A 21,898-nucleotide genomic window follows, 5' to 3' on the forward strand; every position below is an offset into this window, starting at 1 on the left:
TGCTTATTTTGATGAGTTTATTTAAGAAATCACGTTCTTATGACTTTAATTTGTCTGTGGCAGACGTTACCTCGGAGAAGCTAAAGCCGTTAAGCCACCTAGATTCGTTTCGGACGCGAATAAAAGGTTCATATTTGCTTTTTATTATAATTGTGTTTCCTTCATGGTAGCACTGTAATAATAAGGGGAGGACCATATTGACAGACTATGAGGTGGATCGGGATGAACTCAACATCTTTCATTAATCGCAGGTCCGGAATGGCTCCTTCGGGGTCCTCGGCTGGAGACTGAAAAGGGGCCCCCTTACCGTGGGGTAAGGAATACAAATTTATTAATTTTGGGGCTTCCTTGAGCCGGGGGCCCTCGGCGAACGCCGACCTGGCCAGTCACAAAACCCCGGCGGATATTTTTGACCAAAACTAGAGCGGAGCGCGCACCAACTGACGTCACAATACTCCGACGGGTATTTAGTTATAATGTTGGGAAGAAGAGTTGTTGAGGTAAGAGAGACTGGGGATGGTATACCCATTGAAGTGGTTGATATTATGACATTTATTTTGGACAACGTGAAATAATTGTTTTAGTATGTATAAATGTGCAATGAAAAAGAATTAAACGTATTTGTTCATTGAAGTGGTTAATACTATGAGTTTTATTTATCTCGCACCACCTACTCACTCTCGCTCTCGCTCAACCCGCGCTGTCTGATATCGTCACCGCCTGTCACCCCTTTACGACCCGCTTTACTCTTGTTTTATATTGTTCTCCTTTTTTTCGTGCCCCTCTGGAAACGGACCGCGACCGACAGACATCTTTCCATTGAAGTTGCCCCTATGAGAATTACGCTCGCTCCGCTCAATAAGGTAAGGTACTTTTATATTGTAGTAAACAGCACAGCTTGTAAAGATATTTTGGGTTTTTCAATTTGGAAATATAATAAAAGCGCCCCCTAGGGCCCCTACAAGGCGGTTAAATTGAACATTACCTACTAATGTAGTCGAAAAATATTTGACTAAATTAGAATGGTTCTCTTTTATTGACAATAATATATAAAATAATTTATAGGGGTAACAATGGGAAAACAACACTTAATCAGACATGTTAGTGCAGTTTATTTAATATTCACATACATTGTACGTTTTGCCTAGGAGGCCTATTTTCATACCTTGATTAATGACTAGATTCATTTCTTTCGTAATAATTATAGAATAATTCCATCTTTCGAAATAAACTTTGATATAATAAGCCTACGACGTGTTTATTAATCTCAACGCAATAAGTTAAACTGTAGTTCTTGGCCTTGACCACACGTTTTGGGGAATTTCGATACCCTCCAGTTAAAAATTATGCAAATTTTAAAAATGGCATTTTTTCAATGATTATTAAATATATAAATCGTGTATTTAAAAGTCATATTTCTTCGCCCATCGTTTAATTAAAAGCTCGGAATTAAGCTCAAGTATTCACCTACTTCTTTGGCGCTAAATTTAAAATTCATACATTAAACGAAGACCTAGCGTATAGTTACTAGCATGATATGATTGTAATTTATGTCTATCTATTATACTCGAGATTTCAATGAATGTTTCGTTACGATTCCAATTAACAATGTACAATTACGAAACAAATGGTAATACTCTCTCAGACTCAGTGGCGCACCTAGAAATCTTCGGAGGGGGTGGGGGGGACGGTGGCTTCTGGAAGGTTCTTTTAAAAAAAAAGTAACATAAATTCAATGTAATACCATACGTTCTGGTGGGGCCCGGCCCCTGGGTGCGCCACTGTTCAGACTACTTCAACGCTCATTTGAATGTGGCAGACTTTCTTCTCATAGAGCTTCATAAATATCTTCAGCAGTTTGGGGGGGGGGGGGGGGGATAGAATGTGATATTAAAATTTCTATGGATTGCTTCCCGTGAGCTATGTTTAGATATGTTACAAGCGGATATGGTTACGGTGGAAATTTGGAATTGCAACTACCGTCCATTTGACAATTGATTAAAACATTTCAGGATTGTTAGGTGTAAAGAGGGTCTACAGTCTATACAGTTCAATCAATCACCTATCTGACTCTGACATTCTCATGATTGTGCATATCATTTTATCACATAAATTAAAATATTAGTTTCTCACTTTTTGGTAAATAAATACTATGGACAATGGATGGAGGCGTTTACACAAAAACCGCTCCGCGACTTGACTAATATAAATTGTCACCGAAGGCTAGGATTGCGTGGAATCCTTGTTAGAACCAACTTCGGTTTCGGCGTTGGACGACACGGGTGGCGATGGGGTGAAGTGCTGCATCGGGAAGATGTCCTCCTCGAAGGACGGAGGAATGGGTATGAAGGGAGGCCATCCTAACAGAGACGGGTCGGCGCAAAAGAAAGAATTGGGGTCGGAGGTCATGCCGTAGTCGTAGTAATCGAACTCGAATCCGTCCTCGGATTGCATGCCGTCTTCGGAAGCGTTAATCGACAACTGGGAACACGATTCGGTTAATGGCGCGGCGCTTTCGCGAATGTTCTTGGTATGTTTATCGGCAATTTTTCGTCGCATTCGGACGGGCGACAAACTGCCGACACTGTCCTCTTTGGACGTACCTAGTTCTTTGGTTTTGGAGTTCAGCAAAGGCTTAATGGCCTTGTGACCGTTTTTCTTTTGGGGAACGGGAGACACGGTGGCGACTAGAAGTTTCCTGCCGGTTGTGGGACTGAAAAATTTCTTTCGAGGTAAAACCGGAGTACGAACGCGAGGGGTTTGCGGAGGCGACGCGGTGCAAATTGAGCTAAATGATTTGAAGAGAAAGGCGTTTTGTAAGTAGTCCTCGGGACTGGTCCCTTCCTCGACAGGTGACAGTCGCTGTCGTCGGATAGACATTGGCGAAGCTGACACTTCCGACACGGACGTATTGTCGCCGGAGATGAGATGCGTCCGCGGGCAAGTGTAAATATCGTCGCCGTGGTTCAAAGAACAGACCGAAACGCTGGGGATACTCTCGGCCGGCTTCTTGTAAAAGAAACGCCGCGTTTTGTACACGATTAGAAAGACTAGGATTGACACGGCCACTAGACAACCTAAAAACCCTAAAATGACGTGAATCGGGTCCAGAGTCGCCACCCAATAGGGAGTCGTCTCTTCGGTCGGCTCCAGGACGAAGAACGATTGCGGCGACTTGCTCTCGATGTTAAAGGTCGCCCTGAAAAAGGGTTCTTCCTTGGACGCGTTACGAGAATGAAGTTCCAAGCGCAACACTGAGCCGCGACTTTTTACGGCGTTCGCCGGCATGTCGCTGTCGCCGGAGACGCGTCCCAGTAGAGTACCTGATCCCGAGGCGCCGTCCCTGATCGCCAACCATTGTTTTCCCGTTTCGAGACGCGTCTCGACAACGCGAACTATAACGTGATCTCCGTTATGAACTTCGAGAATCCATACAGCGGGATAAGGACACTGCCTCGACGGGTTGACAAAAACACTACCGTCCGACAGACGCAAAAAACTACGGCAACCACACGAGCACGTTATTAGCTGACCGGGTTCGTCCGTCGTCGTCAATGGAACAGTTTCTGCAATTTGTTTTTTTAAAACAAACATTACTCTTCGAATCGTCTATTGATTAAATTAAGAAAGATTTACCTGGACAAGACGCGGAAACGCACAGACGAGAGTCAACGGATAGTCCGAGACAGGACGTTAAATCAATAGCCTCGTTCGGTGCAGTGCAGAGTCGGAACCTGCTTTGAACTCCGGAACCACAACTGGTGGAACAACTGGTCCAATCACTCCAATCTCCCCATTGAGCTTCTATACCCCCTGAAGAAAATATCATTAGCACAAGCGTTTTAAAAATTGACACGCGATTAAGATTAGCTTCAAATACCGGGATCAAAGGACCTGGGCCTGCATATCGTCTTGAGCTCGAAGACGGCCCCGTTTGGGGCCGTGCTGTAGTAAGTGAAGCAGAATTCCTGGTAATCTTCGGTAAAGAGGTCGCAATTCAAATTGATCTTGTGTTTGCCCTTGTGTACTCTGGTCTCGAAAAGATATTTGGTCTCCGGTACAATCGTCTTCAACAACCTCGGTTTTTTGTCGATGGGTCTGCCGTAAACGCGTACTCTGTCGTGGTCCCCGATGCAACGAGGGTACTGGAAAACCACGTCGACTCCGTCCAGGCAGGGCGTCATGGACAACTGAGGGACGTTAAGATCGTAACGACGACTCCACATGGCGTGGATTTCGTCGCTTTCGGACAGCACTTCGTCATCCGACGTTCTAAGCCGAATCTTAATGAGAAAATATGACGATTAAAAATCCGTACGAAAAGCCCGAGGCTATATGACAACCTTGTAGAATCCCGCTCGATAGAAAACGTTACAAGGAAGCTGAACGTCGGTAACGTTCCTTTGCAGCCAGTCCGGAACCTTGTACTCGTAAACGGGCGTCGTACGCAACCAGGAAGAGCCCTCCCCTTTCGCTGGCACTATGGTAGTACCGAGGTAAAACACTTCCAAGGACACTTTATAATCGACGGGATCTCTGGGAGTGCAAGTCAGTGGCGACAACTCAATTTGCACCACGAAATCCGTGTACGTCTCGACCAGTAAAGGCACGTGGACTTTAGCGATTGGCCAGCGGACGTCTACCGGATTCGACTTGGCGAGGATTTCCCCCTGAGGAGAATTTATCAATTATATCCAGGACCGAAACGGGCGGGGATCAGATTGGACAACGACCTACTTCGAGCACAGTCTCCATTCGGAAATAAATGGAAGCGGCTTGACTGAGAAGTCCGCAAGGGAACACCAGTTTACCGTAGTTGGTCCCTCTGGGAACGTCCTTCTTGACAATGGGCGTTTCGACTCCATTCAGAACTTGCAACAATTGCACCCGCAAGGCCGGCGCTTTGAAGGGAACTTTGAATAAGACAACGATGTCGTCCTCCAGCAAGTTATACACCCTCGGAGCGGACAGACTGTACGAACCTTCAAAACAAACAAAAATGTTGGAAACCTGAAGCAAAGAATGACGGATAACTTAATTATAAAGATGAAAGCCCGCGTCATGGGAGATATGCAAGTTACGACCCTACACTCGACAATTAATTATTTATGGCTCAGAACACTTTTGTCTGAAACAATTTAAAAGTATCTTTTGACTTTAAATTGAATTTTGTGACGGTGGTGATACTTAAAAAAACTTGTCTTGCTAAAGCGTAGCACCTTAAATGTAGTTTAGTTATGGTAGATCACCTAATTTCATATTTATGCCACCAGGTTTACCAGAAGCCTATCGTAACTGTAGTTTGTTACGTTATAAAGAAGCTGCAGGGCGTTTTAGCAAACAATGTACAATTAAAATTTCCCGCCAAATAGCGGATGCTTATACCGCATCACGGCTCAAAAATTATAGTCTATTACTTCAATTAAAGATGTAAAATGTAACAATAGGCTTTTCTATAAAGTAAAATTGGCCTTCTAGTTTTAATGTTGCTGCTGCGTCACGGGTGACGTATTGATGACGTTTCCCTACAAAAAGCTCCGGACATAAGAGTAAATTTAACAACGCACCCTGTTTTTAAGCGTAAACTGAACTGAACTTCTACGTATTTCGTGACGAATGAGGTACATTAAAACAAGTACAGCAAGCGTAGCTTATTTTATAGAAAGGCCTATTACACCGCGTAGGGATATTTAAATATTGGTAATCCATATTTTCCGCAAGAAATAGTATTAGAAAATAGGTATATGACGGTCTTCGCCCCGCACTATTCTTCCTTCCCAAACGGTTTTTAAATCAACGGAAGACTATGTAGGTACATGTTTCACGCGAATAATATTACGATATTAGTAAGATAGGTAAATGAATACTTATCTTGTAAGATATAACGTATATACTTCTGGTAAAACGTAAATTGCTACTTAAAATATATAACAAAATTTCTATGATGATGGTAAAACGGCTATTATGTGGGAAAAGAACCATAAAGTCGAGAAAACCTCCAAAAAACAGATGGAAAAGGTTACGACCCTGGTTAAAACCACCCTCTACGTCCACTATAAAGATATCGGACGTTTTACGTCTACAATTAAAGATTCTGACTGCGGCTATTAAAACTTTCATCGCGCCTACGGTCAATAGATGGCGTCTGTTGTTCGATGGAACATCCTTGGCGGTAATTTTAAGCCTAAGCTACGCGCCTCTCAACGGACACACCGCCAGTGTTTAATGTTTCTATCGTGTATTTTAGGGAAGGCCAGCTAACTCTAATGGCAAGCTTCAATAATTTACAACCCGCGATACCTGGGGAGATAGATTTTTTTTTCGCCGCCGCGAATACACGTACCTCATCGACTATAAGGTATAAAACGCGGTAAAATAACGAACGTCTCTAGGGAAAGGGGGCGCTATAAACCGACATGTACAAAGCCGCTACGTCCGAACCTTCTCCTGAAATAATTACGCAAAAAGAACACGCTCTTCGTAATAAAAAACTACGAACGCATTAACACCGAAAAGAGAAAGAGCCCCCGATTTTTTTGTTATATATTATTATCAGCGACAGAACCGTCTTAGGCCTTGGTTAGCAGTTTTTACCGCCACGTTAAAAAAAACCCAAAAAGATTTAATGATAAACTTTCCTTGCTTAAAGCAAACATTCCATAAAGACGAAGCTAACAAGCATTCTAACAAGCGTTTTAACAAGCGTGTTTATAAGCAAACGCCTACAGATAGGGTCTGTTTCTTTACAAACTTTGAAGGTAAGGCGAGCTTCTCTTCTCCGACGCGAAAAGTCGCAAATTAGGCGGATTTCTTTTTATGGGAACACTTTCTCTCGTTTTTCTTTTTAGTACGATTAAAGAGAGTAGGTGGCGCCAGCGGCCATTAAGAGCTATAGATGTACATAATGGTACGGGGGGGGGACACAATTTTCTCAAATGGAGATAAGGAGTTCGTACTCGAAGAGCATAACCCTGGCGTTCTGCCGTTTAAGAAAAGAGGCGCGGGGGTCTAAAGGGGAAGCGGGGGGAGGGGCCCCGAGAAACAAATGGCCGCCGTCGAATAATAGATTGAAGCACGCAATATTAGCCCCCCCCCGCCACCGAAATTACAGATTTTTGAAACGACCATGTACAGTGGGAAAAAATAATACTTCGTAAACCCAATTCCAAAAATAGAAAAAAGAGTTTTCGCATTTGCTAGTCTCACCGTTTGGGTTCGATAAATCCCGGGTAAAATATTTAAACAACAGATCAAAATAAACCCTCTTCAGAAAATCTCTAGTTCAGTACCGCTCAAACCGACCACAATGAACAAACTGTTTCAAATCTAAAGCACTTAAGCTCCAAAACCTTTTCAGATTTAAACAAGTAATATAAGTTCCAAAACGTATGTGTTAAACTCCTTTTCCAGGCATTTCCAAAACACTATTTTAAATTTAATATCTCAAAGGGGGACACAGTATCGTGTAAAAATGCTTACAGCGTTACTTAGTACCCAACTAATTGATATTATGTCACTTATGATTGTACGTTACACGGCATTACTTAGTATCATACTTAAGGATTTTGTTACAGCTTCATTTAGTGGCGTACTTATAGATATAATTCCTTATGATTGATCGTTAAACAGCTTCATACTTATGGATGTTGTTACTTGTGATTTTACGTTAAATCCACCATTCAAATCATTACGAAAATATAGCTTCACAAATGTTAATACGGAAATATAGCTGCACTCCACTATGCACTACCGCCCTCTATCAAAGCTGTAAGTAAACTATAGTAAAAGCTAAAGATTCTAACATAACAAAACGTAAAGGCGTCGTGGCCGAGTACTAAAGTTTTTGGGTCCGAAGTTAAAGGTGGCGAGTTCGATTCCTGATAACCATAAACATTTTAAAGTATTTTTCATAAACAAAAGCTGATACTAGTGTACTTGAGTTATCTTGCGTCTTGAAACTAGTTTAAAAAAATTAAATTAACTTTACCGACGCCGCCGAACACCAGCGCCATCTCTGATGCTGTCGCGCGACAAGACTACTACTACAACCATAAGTAACATAACAATAAGTAGACAATTAACGAGATTTACAACCAAACTGATTTTCATAGCTATTGCGTAATAAAGATGTTTTCTCAGCACAGTGTCTAAAATATGCGAGACTTCCGCTTAGCCGAAATATCTGATTTCCGATAGATAGGCGGAATATTAGGCTAAAATGATAAAAATTAAAAAAGTTTTTCTCGGCGCCAAGAGCTCAGGTTTTTTTTTATCACGCATGATTCGCACGCGGGCTTCTAAACAGAGCCAAAACCCCTCGCCACTCCAGAACGTGCTCTTCGATATTAGGCTTAAATTTTTATCAAAAAGTAGTCATCCAACACGGTAAGTCGCGAGTCCAAGTCACAGAGCCTTGAAGAGAGTATCAGTGCCGAAAAAAGGTTCGGTTAGAAAATTAGCATTAAAGCCATAGGAAGTGTCATCTAGGAACCTCAAACACAAGGAGAACGCAGCTAGCCTTTAAACACGCTAACGCAGTGTTGTGTACAAAATTCATTGGACGAGCCTTTACGCTGAACGTTTTACGGGCGGGGGGGGGGGGGAGACAATTTTCCGAATTTCCTCCTTCCGACGGCAGCAGGCGCTAAAGTATCTAACCAATGAAAATGTACACAAGAAATTGCACGACTTTTGACGGGATGCGTTCTCCTTGTGGGGGGTACTGTGTTTGTTGCTCCTAGTTGTCATACTTATTGTTATTATGTACTACCATAAGTAACATAATAACAATAAGTACTACTACAACATTTCGAGCAGACCAATAGTCTCACTCGATATATATATATTGATGTGGAACTAAAACCAGGCTCCCAGACCGTTTCATACATGCTTTTTTTTTACAGACTTTAAAACTTTCCCTCGCTTATTTTCTAGATCTTAACGTATTTATCCCAATTATTTTTAAATCTTAACATCAAAAGACGAAGTCATTAGGCAGAAATAGTAAACCGGTTAATCCTTTTTAGAGCTAATTAGTATTTCGTAGGACTCCTGGCTTTATTCAGAAAATAGTAAGTTAACAATCAAGTTTAAGTTTGATTATAGACTAGTACAGTTTGTGTTATGATATCACAAACTGTACTGTTTTTCACACATTCTCTTGATCTTTCTTTATTCTTATCAAATTCCCTACATTTTTACTTTTAGGAGTAAAACGTTATAGTCTTAATAAGAATGGCTGGCTGGATCGTTGTAATTTTTTAAGATTTTTTCAGTGTTTTAGCTTAGATCAAAGTGTAGTATTTGTTTAGCTTCAACAATAATATGAAAAATTTCATTCGCGGAAGCACGCATTTTTAAAATTTGAAACTGTTGATTATCAGATTGCCATTTGCAATATTAAAAAATGTCACTCTCCGTCGATTTTTAAAGGTAGCCTTTTCTATAACCAAAATATTTTAAGCAAAGTTATGATATAGCGACAGTGTAATACACTGTTCCCTAACTCTGCCTAAAAAATGGGTTCCCCTAACTTTTAATAATCAGTCAATTCCTTGATTTTTCCCTTTTTCAGACCCAAGTATTCATATATTTATCAAGAATGTATTTATTTATACTCAGAGAGAATGAATATGTCGAGACTATCGACGGACACGTTGAGGCCCTAACCCCGTCACGCTAAGGGGGTGGGGGAGGAAAAAAGGAGGCGGTCTTATTTTTTGCGTCCTCGCAGCAGCGTTAATCGCGTGGAAAAACGTAATTTTTAAGAACCAATGAGATTGCAGTATTATTTGATTTTATTAAAGCGGAGGAGCATACCGGGGGCCCCGACGGGTGGAATTGGAGAAACGCTCAAAATAATCTCGACATATTCATTCTCCCTGAGTATAAATAAATACATTCTTGTATTTATCTTTTATTAAAAACGCGATTCTACAACTCCTTCCGTAGATAAAAAAAAATATTATTTTATATCTCAAAAGTCTAATTTGCCTTGAGACAACTTGTTCACTATCTGAAAAACACGCCCATCCACTTTTTATTCCGGAATAGCGGCAGTTTTTGATGTAAAACTAACTTTAAATCAAAACCCACTAGATTTGGAAAAATTGAAAGATCTAATTCGATAAAAACAATTTCAAACATTGTCCTTCAATTTCCAAGAGCAATCACTTGAGAAAACTCGCGATTCTATTCAAAAAGGGGTTGAAATGTTTCGAAGGAGATTGAAAGAAGTGGGTGTTATAATGCCACTTTATAATAAAGAGAGACATCCCGTAATATTTACATAGATCTTCAAACGAAATAACAAGTATTTGACCAAGGAAAGCGAAGAGATAAATTAAAACGAACACCGGACAAATGGCGTTACAATTTTTCTATTTCATCGGCGCTTTCTCCTTTACAATACTTTTACTCGTTACTAAATACGTCCGAGAGATGTCGCTTTTAGAAGTACCATTCCAAGTGAGTTTCGTTTGAAGTATTCTAAGAATCGAGCACTTCGCAAAGGCCCTTTTTGATCAGTCGAGAACGCCGAGTAGAAATTAGAGAGGAATTTTTTTTCAGCTCCCCGAATTAGGTTGGCAATAAAGATGAAAGGGACGAAGTCGTCCGGCAGAATGTTATTCGGAAACTCCCATTTTTGTCGCCTTTTCGCGTCGTTAGGGGTCGCGCGCGCCCTCTTCAAAGAAATTCAATCTCGATACCCTCCGGAGAAACATCCACCGTTCTCCGAGCTATAAATTATTCATAAGTTCGGGAAGAGGCTACGTTGTTTACCCAGGTATAACAACACGCCGCCGAAACTATCCGTTCTGTTCAAATTACAGGTTTCCATTTTAGATAATGGACACCTTTCGTTGGCTCTCTTCTTTCTATAGCGAGGTCGGCTCGACTGATGCGACGAAATAGGGTTAAGTGAAAAAGGACTTTTATACGACTATTGAGTTCCGAAGTCGCGTGCAAACGTTTTATGGCGGTGAAGATATTTATTCGAAATAGAAATTGTGTGGAATATAGTTTTTAAATTATCCAAATTTTATATTCACTAATAGCAGAAGCAAATTAACCGAAGTTATCGAAATAGCGCTCAGAATCGGACGGCGTTTTCCTTATGAAAATGATGAGAAAATAGAGTCAAATAAAAGCTAATTTCCATCCCCGTCTTTTGACGCGATAAATTGCAATTGGGAATTGTGGGTATAGGTATTTCTATGCATAAAAAATGGTTGTTTCATAAAAAGAAAAACGTCTTGTTTTTCGGTCTAGTAGAGTGTTAAATTTCCAATTCGAGCTCAAAATGTAACTTCATAAGGAAAACGCCTCCAACATGGGGAGTATATAGCAGTCTGATAACTTCGGTTCATTTACTTCTGCTAATAGGAAATGGCACTACGCACGCGCGAATGGAAAAAATTACGCAGTGTGGTGTACAACTTTCATTGGATGAGACTTTTCGCTGAACGTTTTCCGGAAAGGGGGAAGACAATTTCCGAATTTTCCCCTTCCGACGGCTGGAGGCGCTAAAGCACAAGAAAATACACGACTTCTGGCGGGTTGCGTTCTCCTTGTGTGGGGTGCTGTGTTTGTTGCTCCTAGGTTGAAGCACGGAGCGTTAGAAGACGTCATTTTTGGGGAACCAATGAGATCAAATTTGTCTCAACATTGTCATTATCCCCAAGAAGAAATTATGTAATTCATGTTCAAGTCTACACTCGTCATACCGACGCTAAACCGTTGGAACACTTTTTAATAATAACACAAACCAATTTAAAAATGAATATTTTTCTTGCGCTATTTATTAACAAGTTGCTTTAAGTAGTGTTATCATAAGTAACATAACAAATAAGTATTGACACTTCCTATTGCTTTAAAGAATATAAGTTTAAAATAGATTTTCGGAATAGAAACGTAACTACTTCATATTTTTCTTGTTCATTTGATCATGGTATAAGTTTATTTACTAATAATAATACCAAGAATGTATTGAGGTTACTAAGAATATTGGACTACAGGATTCTGATTCCCATCCTCGCAGCCTTTAGAGCTTAAATTCGTCTGCTTTCCCATTCAAGTTTGCTATATGGTATAACCTTGAATGTGCCCTAAATGTAGACGAACTTTCTCCACAAAAGCTGCGAGGATGGTACCAGGGGTTAATGCTATGCTCAAATATTCTTAGTAACCTCAATACATTCTTGATAATACCCAAGTCACCACCTTCGGCCCAAGTCATTAAACGACTTTCAATGCCTTTAAACAGGTGGACGTGTTACAATGCGTAGGAGGGTGGTGGCGAACCCTTCGGCCCCACGAGCCAACAGCTCCCTACACTCACTATTACCGTTAACCTCTACAAGATATGGGTCATTCGATCGCCGAAGAACTCGGGGGAAAACCCCTTAACCCAGTGAGGAGATAACTTTCAAACTCAACGCAGAAGGAGTGGTTCCGAGAAATTACATAGTTCCACAAGCAGTGATCGAACCCGGCTCCTATTGCTTTGAACGATCATTTTACCGCGCCTAGTTTGAGACGTCATTGACTACAGCGCTTCGTTTAATAACAACATTAAAGGCCGACTACATAAATCTTCGGTTTACTCCGTCTTTCACTGGAAGTAGGCTGACTGCATAGCACACATGTATTGCAGTAAGCCTACTTCCAGTGAAAGACAGAGTAAACCGAAGATTTATGTAGTCGGCCTTTAAGGCGGCAACTTGCTCTTTAATGATAATTTTCTTACACTCTCGCCCAGCACCTATAGGTCAAGACTTGCCACCGAACTGAGTGCCATATTTCGCCTGGTGTACATTAAGGATCTCTATGCTCAACTAAAACTTGATTGCGCAATAACTCTGAAAATCAGTTCAGTGATACTTTCTACAAACTGCCATACATTTATATTTTGTTACTTACGGTGTTTATCATATCAAATTATAATTGAAAATCATTTTAAATTATAATTAAAAAACATGTCAAATTATAATTAAAAATAATGTCAAATTATAATTAAAAATAATGTCAAATTATAATTAAAAATCATGTCAAATTATAATTAAAAATCATGTCAAATTATAATTAAAAATCATGTCAAATTATAATTAAAAATAATGTCAAATTATAATTAAAAATCATAGTAATTTTTTGTGCACTTGAAATAACGTTGTATATATAACTTTTTATTAGTATATTTGCGCAAGTCAAAGCTAATATTTTAACTTTTGAAATAATTAAAAATCATGTCAAATTATAATTAAAAAGGAAAATGCCTTTTAAAATTTTGGCCCTCTCCTATAACTTCGGTTCATTTACTTCTGTTCATACTTTATGTTACTTATGATAATACGACACTCAACGGTCACCAGATCCTCTAGTCGGTGATTTCAATGAGAAACCGTCGAACAACCAGGGCCGTATTTCCGCCTAGGCACACCAAGGCCTAGGCCTAGGGGCCCATCCTTGGAAGGGACCGTTAACAAAGGCATGAACCTATAATATCAATCTTAATTAAAATTTTAAAAATTGCTAGGTTGAACTGCGTTGAAGATTTTGTTTTACAATTACCAAAATTTACTATATTTCTAAAAAGGGGCCCAGACTCCTTATCTGCCTAGGGGCCCAGGATCTTTAAGTCCGGCACTGCGAACAACGGGACGTCAAACTCAGTAAGAAACGGGTGTCAGCGTACGTAAGCGATGAAAAGTCGAAATGATAGGTTTCGATTCAAAAGGACGATCATCGTCCTATAAGAACAATTCCATTTTTTTCCCCTTGATTAAAGGACTCTTATAGAATTTTATTAAACTGCGCAAAGATAAAATCCATTAATTTCCCTTCTAAGTAGGCTCTTACGAGAAAGCAGCTGGCCATTGTGGTTTTAGTTAATTATCGGACAGGAGATTTTTTGTTATCGTCGTGGAAGAACTCCTCCGCCCAGCGCTTTTGGACAAGAGAGAGAGAGAGGCGACATTATTTTCAAAGCACACGCGATCTCAACAAATCCGATCATTTGTCTTTCTTCCCTAAAGTTCCTCTCATATAAGCGAGTCTCCAACCCGAACCGAAAAAATCAGAGAAATTGCCCTGTCGTTATACAATGGCCAATTTTGGCATTTGAGTAGTGAGGGAATGTCGATAGATTTTACAAAAAGAGTTTGGAAATCCTACATTTTCTGAGGAATTTCAACCAAATTTCTATTTCGGAAAATTACCTTGTAAATCATTGTTAAGAAAATCCTACATTTTCTGAGGAATTTCAACAAAATTTCTATTTCGGAAAATTACCTTGTAAATCATTGTTAAGAAAATCCTACATTTTCTGAGGAATTTCAACCAAATTTCTATTTCGGAAAATCCTACATTTTTTGAGGAATTTCAACCAAATTTCTATTTCGGAAAATTACCTTGTAAATCATTGTTAAGAAAATCCTACATTTTCTGAGGAATTTCAACAAAATTTCTATTTCGGAAAATTACCTTGTAAATCATTGTTAAGAAAATCCTACATTTTCTGAGGAATTTCAACAAAATTTCTATTTCGGAAAATTACCTTGTAAATCATTGTTAAGAAAATCCTACATTTTCTGAGGAATTTCAACCAAATTTCTATTTCGGAAAATCCTACATTTTCTGAGGAATTTCAACCAAATTTCTATTTCGGAAAATTACCTTGTAAATCATTGTTAAGAAAATCCTACATTTTCTGAGGAATTTCAACCAAATTTCTATTTCGGAAAATTACCTTGTAAATCATTGTTAAGAAAATCCTACATTTTCTGAGGAATTTCAACCAAATTTCTATTTCGGAAAATTACCTTGTAAATCATTGTTAAGAAAATCCTACATTTTCTGAGGAATTTCAACCAAATTTCTATTTCGGAAAATTACCTTGTAAATCATTGTTAAGAAAATCCTACATTTTCTGAGGAATTTCAACCAAATTTCTATTTCGGAAAATGACCATTTAAATCATTGTTAAGAAAATCCTACATTTTCTGAGTGATTTCAACAAATCTCTTCCTTAAAATTTCCATGTAAATCATTTTTAAGAGAATCCTACATGTTCTCAACAATTTCCACAAAATTGTTTTTATGTACATTTTCTGAAAACCTATGTGAAGAAAATCCTACATAAGTAAGCCACAACTAAATATTCTTGTCGTAAAATTTGAATAGTAAAACTATTACACGAAATCCAAAAATTCCATGAAATTTAAGTTTCTCTAAATGCAAAAATTTATGTTTACAGTTTCGTAAATTTTACTGTAATGTTTTAGTTGTTTTTAGTTTGACTCAATTTTCGCTTACAAACTACAAAAAGTTTATTTTATAAAATAAAAAGTGGTCTTGCCCAACTTGTTAAAATGTTGCTCTTACGTCACAAGAGCCAGCTTTATTAGTATATTCTTCGCACGAGCGATTTGCACGCGCGCTAGAAAAAGCTATATTTCTCGTAACTGTAGCGCGCACTGGTAGACTTGTCAAAGAGACTGACGTAAGAGCCACATTTAAACCCGAAGGCCACGTTACTTCATAAAAAGAACTATAATTTTTTAAATTAACAAATTTCCACGTAAAATCATTGTTAAGAAAATCCTACATTTTCTGAACTATTTAAAAAAAAACAAATTTCGGAAAATTGGTATAAAAAAGTCGCTCGATATTTTCGACATTTTCGACATTTCAACGCTCGACATTTCAACGCTCGACATTTTAACGCTCGACATTTCAACGCTCGACATTTCAACGCTCGACATTTCAACGCTCGACATTTCAACGCTCGACATTTTAACGCTCGACATTTTAACGCTCGACATTTTAACGCTCGACATTTTAACGCTCGACATTTTAACGCTCGACACCGCTCGACATTTAAACGCTCGACATTTAAACGCTCGACACCGCTCAACATTTTAACGCTCGACATTTTAACGCTCGACATTTTAACGCTCGACACCGCTCGACATTTTAACGCTCGACATTTAAACGCTCGACACCGCTCGACATTTAAACGCTCGACATTTAAACGCTCGACACCGCTCGACATTTAAACGCTCGACATTTTAACGCTCGACATTTTAACGCTCGACATTTTAACGCTCGACATCGCTCGACACCGCTCGACACCGCTCGACATTTTAACGCTCGACATTTGTTGGAATTTCCGCTTAGAAACTATTAAAATTTCACGAATTTGAACCCTTATTAGTCTAAAGCCGTATAGCAAACGACATAGTGCAAGATAAAAGGAGGCGCCTAAGAAACCTGGCGAAAGACAAAAAGCCTCAAATTATGGAAGATAAAAATCCAGACTATGATCAAAGCAGCCTCAAGGTGAAAGGCGCAGACTGGCGAGCCCTCGATTAATCTCATTCTATCTCTCTCGCTCTCCGAGAGTGTGACAGGACGCGTCTTAAAATACCAGCCACAATCTTCACGCGTCGAAAACACGGACTGCCGATGTCAGTACGACGAAGGGGCTCTGACGCCACTACCTCGCTTCGGGTTGCAGGCTGCTCCTCAGGGAGATTAAACTAGTCTCGTGGACGCTCGTCCCAAAAGGGAAGCGGGGGTCTAACTTCGTTCTAAAATAGGAGACGCATTAGGCTTTGAAATATCTTATTAATTAACGTCAATGATCCGCCAAGGCTTCCGTACATTTGGAGTGGGTCGCAACGTGTTGAAATTTGTTTATCTTGTTGTCCCGCGAATTCTACTAGCGCAACAATGATAAATGTTTGGTCTCGAGACAGGACACACCGGTTGTTTATGGGTTGGTTTTCTAATGTTCCGGAATTTCTGGGCAGACACGGATTAATTAACGATAAAGGATGTTCCAAGGTCTAACATCTCGGCGCTAAGTTAGAGTTAGGTCGGGGTTTCATTATCGACTAATCTAGTATAACACCTTTCTACTGGGACACCGAAATAACTTAGTAGAACCGCGTACTAATCAGGTTTGCGACAGGATGCCGCTAAGTGGCGGGAAGATAGGGAATTTCAGCTTTTTTCCGGTAGATTCCTCCAGCGTTAATTAGGCCACCGGACAGACTGTTTATAGCTTGTAGTGTGAATACTTCCAAACACAATATTAGAAGTCATAAATTCCCTCGCGTTTCCAACGGCTCCAGTTCAATCGGTCCCGACTCGCGTTTCCAACGGCTCAAAGTTCCATCGGTCCCGACTCGCGTTTCCAACGGCTCAAAGCTCAATCTGATTTCATAGGTGAATTTTCTGTCAAATGTGAAAATGTACCAACTTCAATTGTACAAATAGTGTCGCAAATATTCGAATCGCTTTTGTTTGAATTTAAGAATGTTCAAAGATGTTCGACCTTTTTAAACTATCCGTTTCATTGGTCTGAATTGTTAAGGTTTTAATACATGATTGAATTAATCTCATGAAACTAACCCTTCAAAAATAAGGCTATACAATTCGTTCATAGATCGTTACTATCACAGTATGTTAAAAATCGAAATCTGTATTAACCAAATTGTGTAACTGAATAGTTAATTGACTTAAGACTTTCACGTTTATTTTAATTTTGTATATATGTATTTTTTCTTTGCTTGTATTATTGATGTAAATTTCCAAAGTGTATGATTATTGTGAAACTCCTTTTTAGAATCCTTTTTGTAATTGTATCTTTTCGCTGTCAATCAGCATTAGTGGTGGAGGCAGTAAGGAGCCATTTCGGGGCTCGCCCGTGAAACGTTTGGGTTTTTTCCACCGAGAATGCTGGTCCTTTTTCGTTGCACGCTCTTTGGAAATTTCCCAGCATTCCGGGAGGGATTAAACCGAGTCCCATCGGAGGCTTCCTCGCGCCTCTAGAGCCCAAGAAAGGGCAGAAATGTTTTACTGTTGAAATCCTGCGATCAGGCAATGTGCGCCGACCAAATGTAAAATGTGGTGGCCAATGTGCGGTCAAAGTAAATAAAACTTTATTTGTTAAATTTTAACGTGCTAGGTCCCGGAACTTTTACGTGCTAAAGTTAATTTTAGTGTTTCAGTCCGCTAGATTAACTAATTTAGATAACATCAGCTCTCCCAAAGCTATTTCGCGCTATTAAATTGAACACAGTATTACTTCAAAGCAAGTGTTGAACAGTAACATTGGTCTTCTGGTTTTGATGTTGTTGCTGCGTCACGAATGACAAGTTCAGCGAGTGTAGTTTATTTTATAGAAAGGCCTATTGGTCAAGTTGCTTTATCTGTACACAAAAATTGGTCAACTTTATTCTTAACACTAGGAAAAATTAGACAACTTTCGTTTTTATAGTAGGCGAAATTAGACTAAAGTCCCTTAGTGTGAACACATATTAGACAACTTTCGTTTTTACAGTAGGCGAAATTAGACTAAAGTCCCTTAGTGTGAACACATATTAGACAACTTTCGTTTTTACAGTAGGCGAAATTAGACTAAAGTCCCTTAGTGTGAACACATATTAGACAACTTTCGTTTTTACAGTAGGCGAAATTAGACTAAAGTCCCTTAGTGTGAACACATATTAGACAACTTTCGTTTTTACAGTAGGCGAAATTAGACTAAAGTCCCTTAGTGTGAACTAAGCTAGCAACCTAAAATAAAAGATAATAAGCAACAACTAGTTGTAATTACGAAAAGTGACAATAATATATCGTTTATTTGAAATGGAAGAACTTTGAAAACGAGTCTTAACTATAAGAATTAAATGGCAGGCTAGATATGTCTAATAAATAATATTCGGCGGTCGCTCTAACACCCCGCCATCTGACAACCCGTGATTAACGATGCCTTTTGAAATACATAAGAGGAGATACGCATTATTATCCCCTACAGAACATTCCCACAAACGTTACAAATTTTTTCATTACCAATTGTAAAGACGTTTTTTGTTCCTCCGAAATTGACGTTTCATGGTTTCGGGAAATAATAGTTCTCAAGCGGACCTTAAAAAAGCGGCCCGCGATGCTCAATTAGTAATTAGAAATATCCCAATACGGGTATACCTTCGGGTTGATAGCTGTTGGACGTGTTGACCACACCCTACTATTTTATTGTTTTTTTTTTCCCTAGCCGTTTGGAATAAGGTTATATAGTGGAACGCAGCGGCACACGGCGGTGATTTGCGAAAACGACAGTGGTGGTATCGTAATTGGACACGCTTGGAAACCGCCTTCCTCTACTCGATTGTTTTCCTACAAAAATGGAATAATATTAGAACTGCCAACGGAATGCGGAGGGCGTCGCTGTAATTCGCCAATTGATACGCGGAGATGCGAATTCAGGCTGCGGAAATTACAAAGGCAGGTTCTTAGACCTTTACACTTTTTCAAAATCAAACGCGCCTTCGTAAATTACCAGAGATGGCCGTGTAATTTCATGCTAATGAAAACATTATCCGATTTACCGGAAAATAACTACGTAGTTTCACGCGTATTAAGAGGACATCTTCATAAATACAGGAAACACACGGAACTCATTTTTACGTAATGAATAACTTAAGAATCTTTTTCTCTAATATACCATTTATTTTTTTTTTAGGTTCCGAAATTTGAAAACGCGACTAGCTGTTTCGATATGATTTTGAAAAAGTCTGCTAAAATGTGAAACACGAACTTCTTTAGTTTACGGACTGCTCACTCAAGCTAGCGAGATAATTTATGTAAACTAACGTACATTTTTTAAGCGGTTTCGGTAAAATTTAATAGTTTATAGAATTTAGATTTGGAATCTTGTTTCTCAGAAATTTAATATACATGTATAACACGGAATTTTTTACTTTCTTTTGTAAATTAACGTGTTGATTTTTGCTTCGGAGTTTGATAACTACGTACATTTTGAGATCGTTACTAAACGAAATAAATGGGCTGCTTTGGTATTTCTGTAACTCATACCCACGGAAGCACTTAAAGCCATGCTTGATCAATGATTTTTTTTTAACTAGAAAGGTAGAATCAATTTGATTTCGAATTCAACTGAAAAATACGGTCTTAAAGTTTGGCATCGGAACACATTTTCCTCAAGGAGAGTGTGAAATTTATAAATAAAATAGGTGTGCGACCATAAGTACATGTAGCAATGTGAATAAAGCCAGAGTGTTTTTCTTCATACGAAGACGTCAAAAATGCTAATTAACTGCAAAATTTTATCAACAATGATTTTGTTTAATATAGTTCAGTGTAATACAGTTAGGAAATAAAAACAGTCGACTTTCGAAGGTACAAGACTTTTGTTACTGTTTACAATCATGTTTCTCTACTAATGACTCGTTGCGACTTTTGTTATATATTACCAAGAACCAGTTGTTTCAAGCAAAGTGCTTACCACTCCATCCCCCACATTCTCAAGTCCATTTCGAGAATAAATGTCCCTAAATATATTTCCTAGCCGAGAAAGAGAATTTTTCCGCGTATCGCTTATTGGGGTGAAAAATTGACCCGGCCACGAAGAAAAAGTTGAACCCAATTCCACTACAAGCGCGTCCAACAAAGGCCAAAACAACGATCCTTCCTTTAGTTTTCGCGAGTCGAAAACAACACTCGAAATGGCTTAGAAATTAATGATCCTCTTTCGAACTTTACCGACGTTTGGCGTATCGCGAGTCGACGTACGCGCCTTCGGTGTTAGCCCGATATCCTGGAGGTAGGTCAAGCGGGTTTGATGCCAATTTGCCAATTAATGCATTCGCAACGGGCATCAATTATTATTAGGAGCGAGCCAGGTTAAGACCTCCGGACGCGCGTCCATCGTGCCGGAGAACCGGAGCCGCGGAGGAGTCGAAACGAGCCAATTCGATGCCGGAGTGCACTCGGAATCGAATTAGCTCCGGAATCTAGCCATTAACGCGAAACGGCCGCCAGCCGTTGTTTCCTCAAGCGCCGTGCTTCAAGTTTCGCCAAGTTTTCAACACTGAATCGATACGGAACAACCACACTCGCGGTATTGTTCCGCGTCATATCGAGGCGAAACGCATTCCCGGCCAGATTACGAATGACTACCAAAAAAGGATTCACTAGAGCGAACATTTTCACACAAATTTCTTGGCCAATAGTCCCATAAGTGTACTCGTACGGAGAATACGTCACATTTATTGGAGAGGCTGCGTCAATAGATTTATTAGCTTCTTAGACCAGGAGTTCTGGACGTCATTATTAAAGTCGTCGGTACTTCCACGACACTTTTCGGAAGTTATTTGCTCATGGCTGAGGCAAACTTTTTGAAATTTATTGTGCTAATGTTTCTATGAGGCAACTTACGTGGAATTTAGTTTTCTCATAGCACTGCGAGGCAATGTTCTCGGAATTTTGTCTCGTAGTGCCACGAGCAGACTATGTTCTCGCAATTAAGACTGCTCGTGGCAGTGCGAGGCAATGTTCTCGGAATTTAGACTGCTCGTGGCAGTGGGAGGCAATGTTCTCGGAATTTAGACTGCTCGTGGCAGTGCGAGGCAATGTTCTCGGAATTTAGACTGCTCGTGGCAGTGCGAGGCAATGTTCTCGGAATTTAGTCTGCTCGTGGCAGTGCGAGGCAATGTTCTCGGAATTTAGTCTGCTCGTGGCAGTGCGAGGCAATGTTCTCGGAATTTAGTCTGCTCGTGGCAGTGCGAGGCAATGTTCTCGGAATTTAGTCTGCTCGTGGCAGTGCGAGGCAATGTTCTCGGAATTTAGTCTGCTCGTGGCAGTGCGAGGCAATGTTCTCGGAATTTAGTCTGCTCGTGGCAGTGCGAGGCAATGTTCTCGGAATTTAGTCTGCTCGTGGCAGTGCGAGGCAATGTTCTGTAATGCGAAATATCAAATTAATAAGAAATATACCATCCCCTTTCCCCCGAAATAATTGCTGGTCGAATATTTTGGCGATTGGGTGATTCGGTTGTTTGTGTTTTACCCCAGGTAAGGGAAGGGCCCGTCCTTT

At 39.7% G+C, this 21,898-nt stretch overlaps 1 protein-coding gene across 3 annotated transcripts in view; it reads right to left on the reverse strand.

Moving 5' to 3' along the window:
• Nucleotides 1–2,107: 2,107 nt before the first annotated feature.
• Nucleotides 2,108–21,898, reverse strand: part of LOC149945394 (uncharacterized) — a 109,371-nt gene continuing 89,580 nt past the window's right edge. For all 3 annotated transcript variants that reach the window (XM_090175240.1, XM_090175241.1, XM_090175242.1), the window contains exons 3-7: nt 4,738–4,982; nt 4,344–4,670; nt 3,881–4,283; nt 3,637–3,813; nt 2,108–3,566 (exon numbers count right to left, since the gene is read on the reverse strand). In XM_090175240.1, coding sequence (XP_090031366.1) covers nt 2,224–3,566; nt 3,637–3,813; nt 3,881–4,283; nt 4,344–4,670; nt 4,738–4,982 — 2,495 coding nt within the window. In that variant the 3' untranslated portion in view covers nt 2,108–2,223. The remainder of the gene's footprint in view (nt 3,567–3,636; nt 3,814–3,880; nt 4,284–4,343; nt 4,671–4,737; nt 4,983–21,898) is intronic.

The sequence above is a fragment of the Leiobunum rupestre genome, chromosome 5 (genome assembly GCF_980474605.1).
Source record: "Leiobunum rupestre chromosome 5, qqLeiRupe1.1.hap1, whole genome shotgun sequence".
Classification (NCBI taxonomy): domain Eukaryota; kingdom Metazoa; phylum Arthropoda; class Arachnida; order Opiliones; family Sclerosomatidae; genus Leiobunum; species Leiobunum rupestre.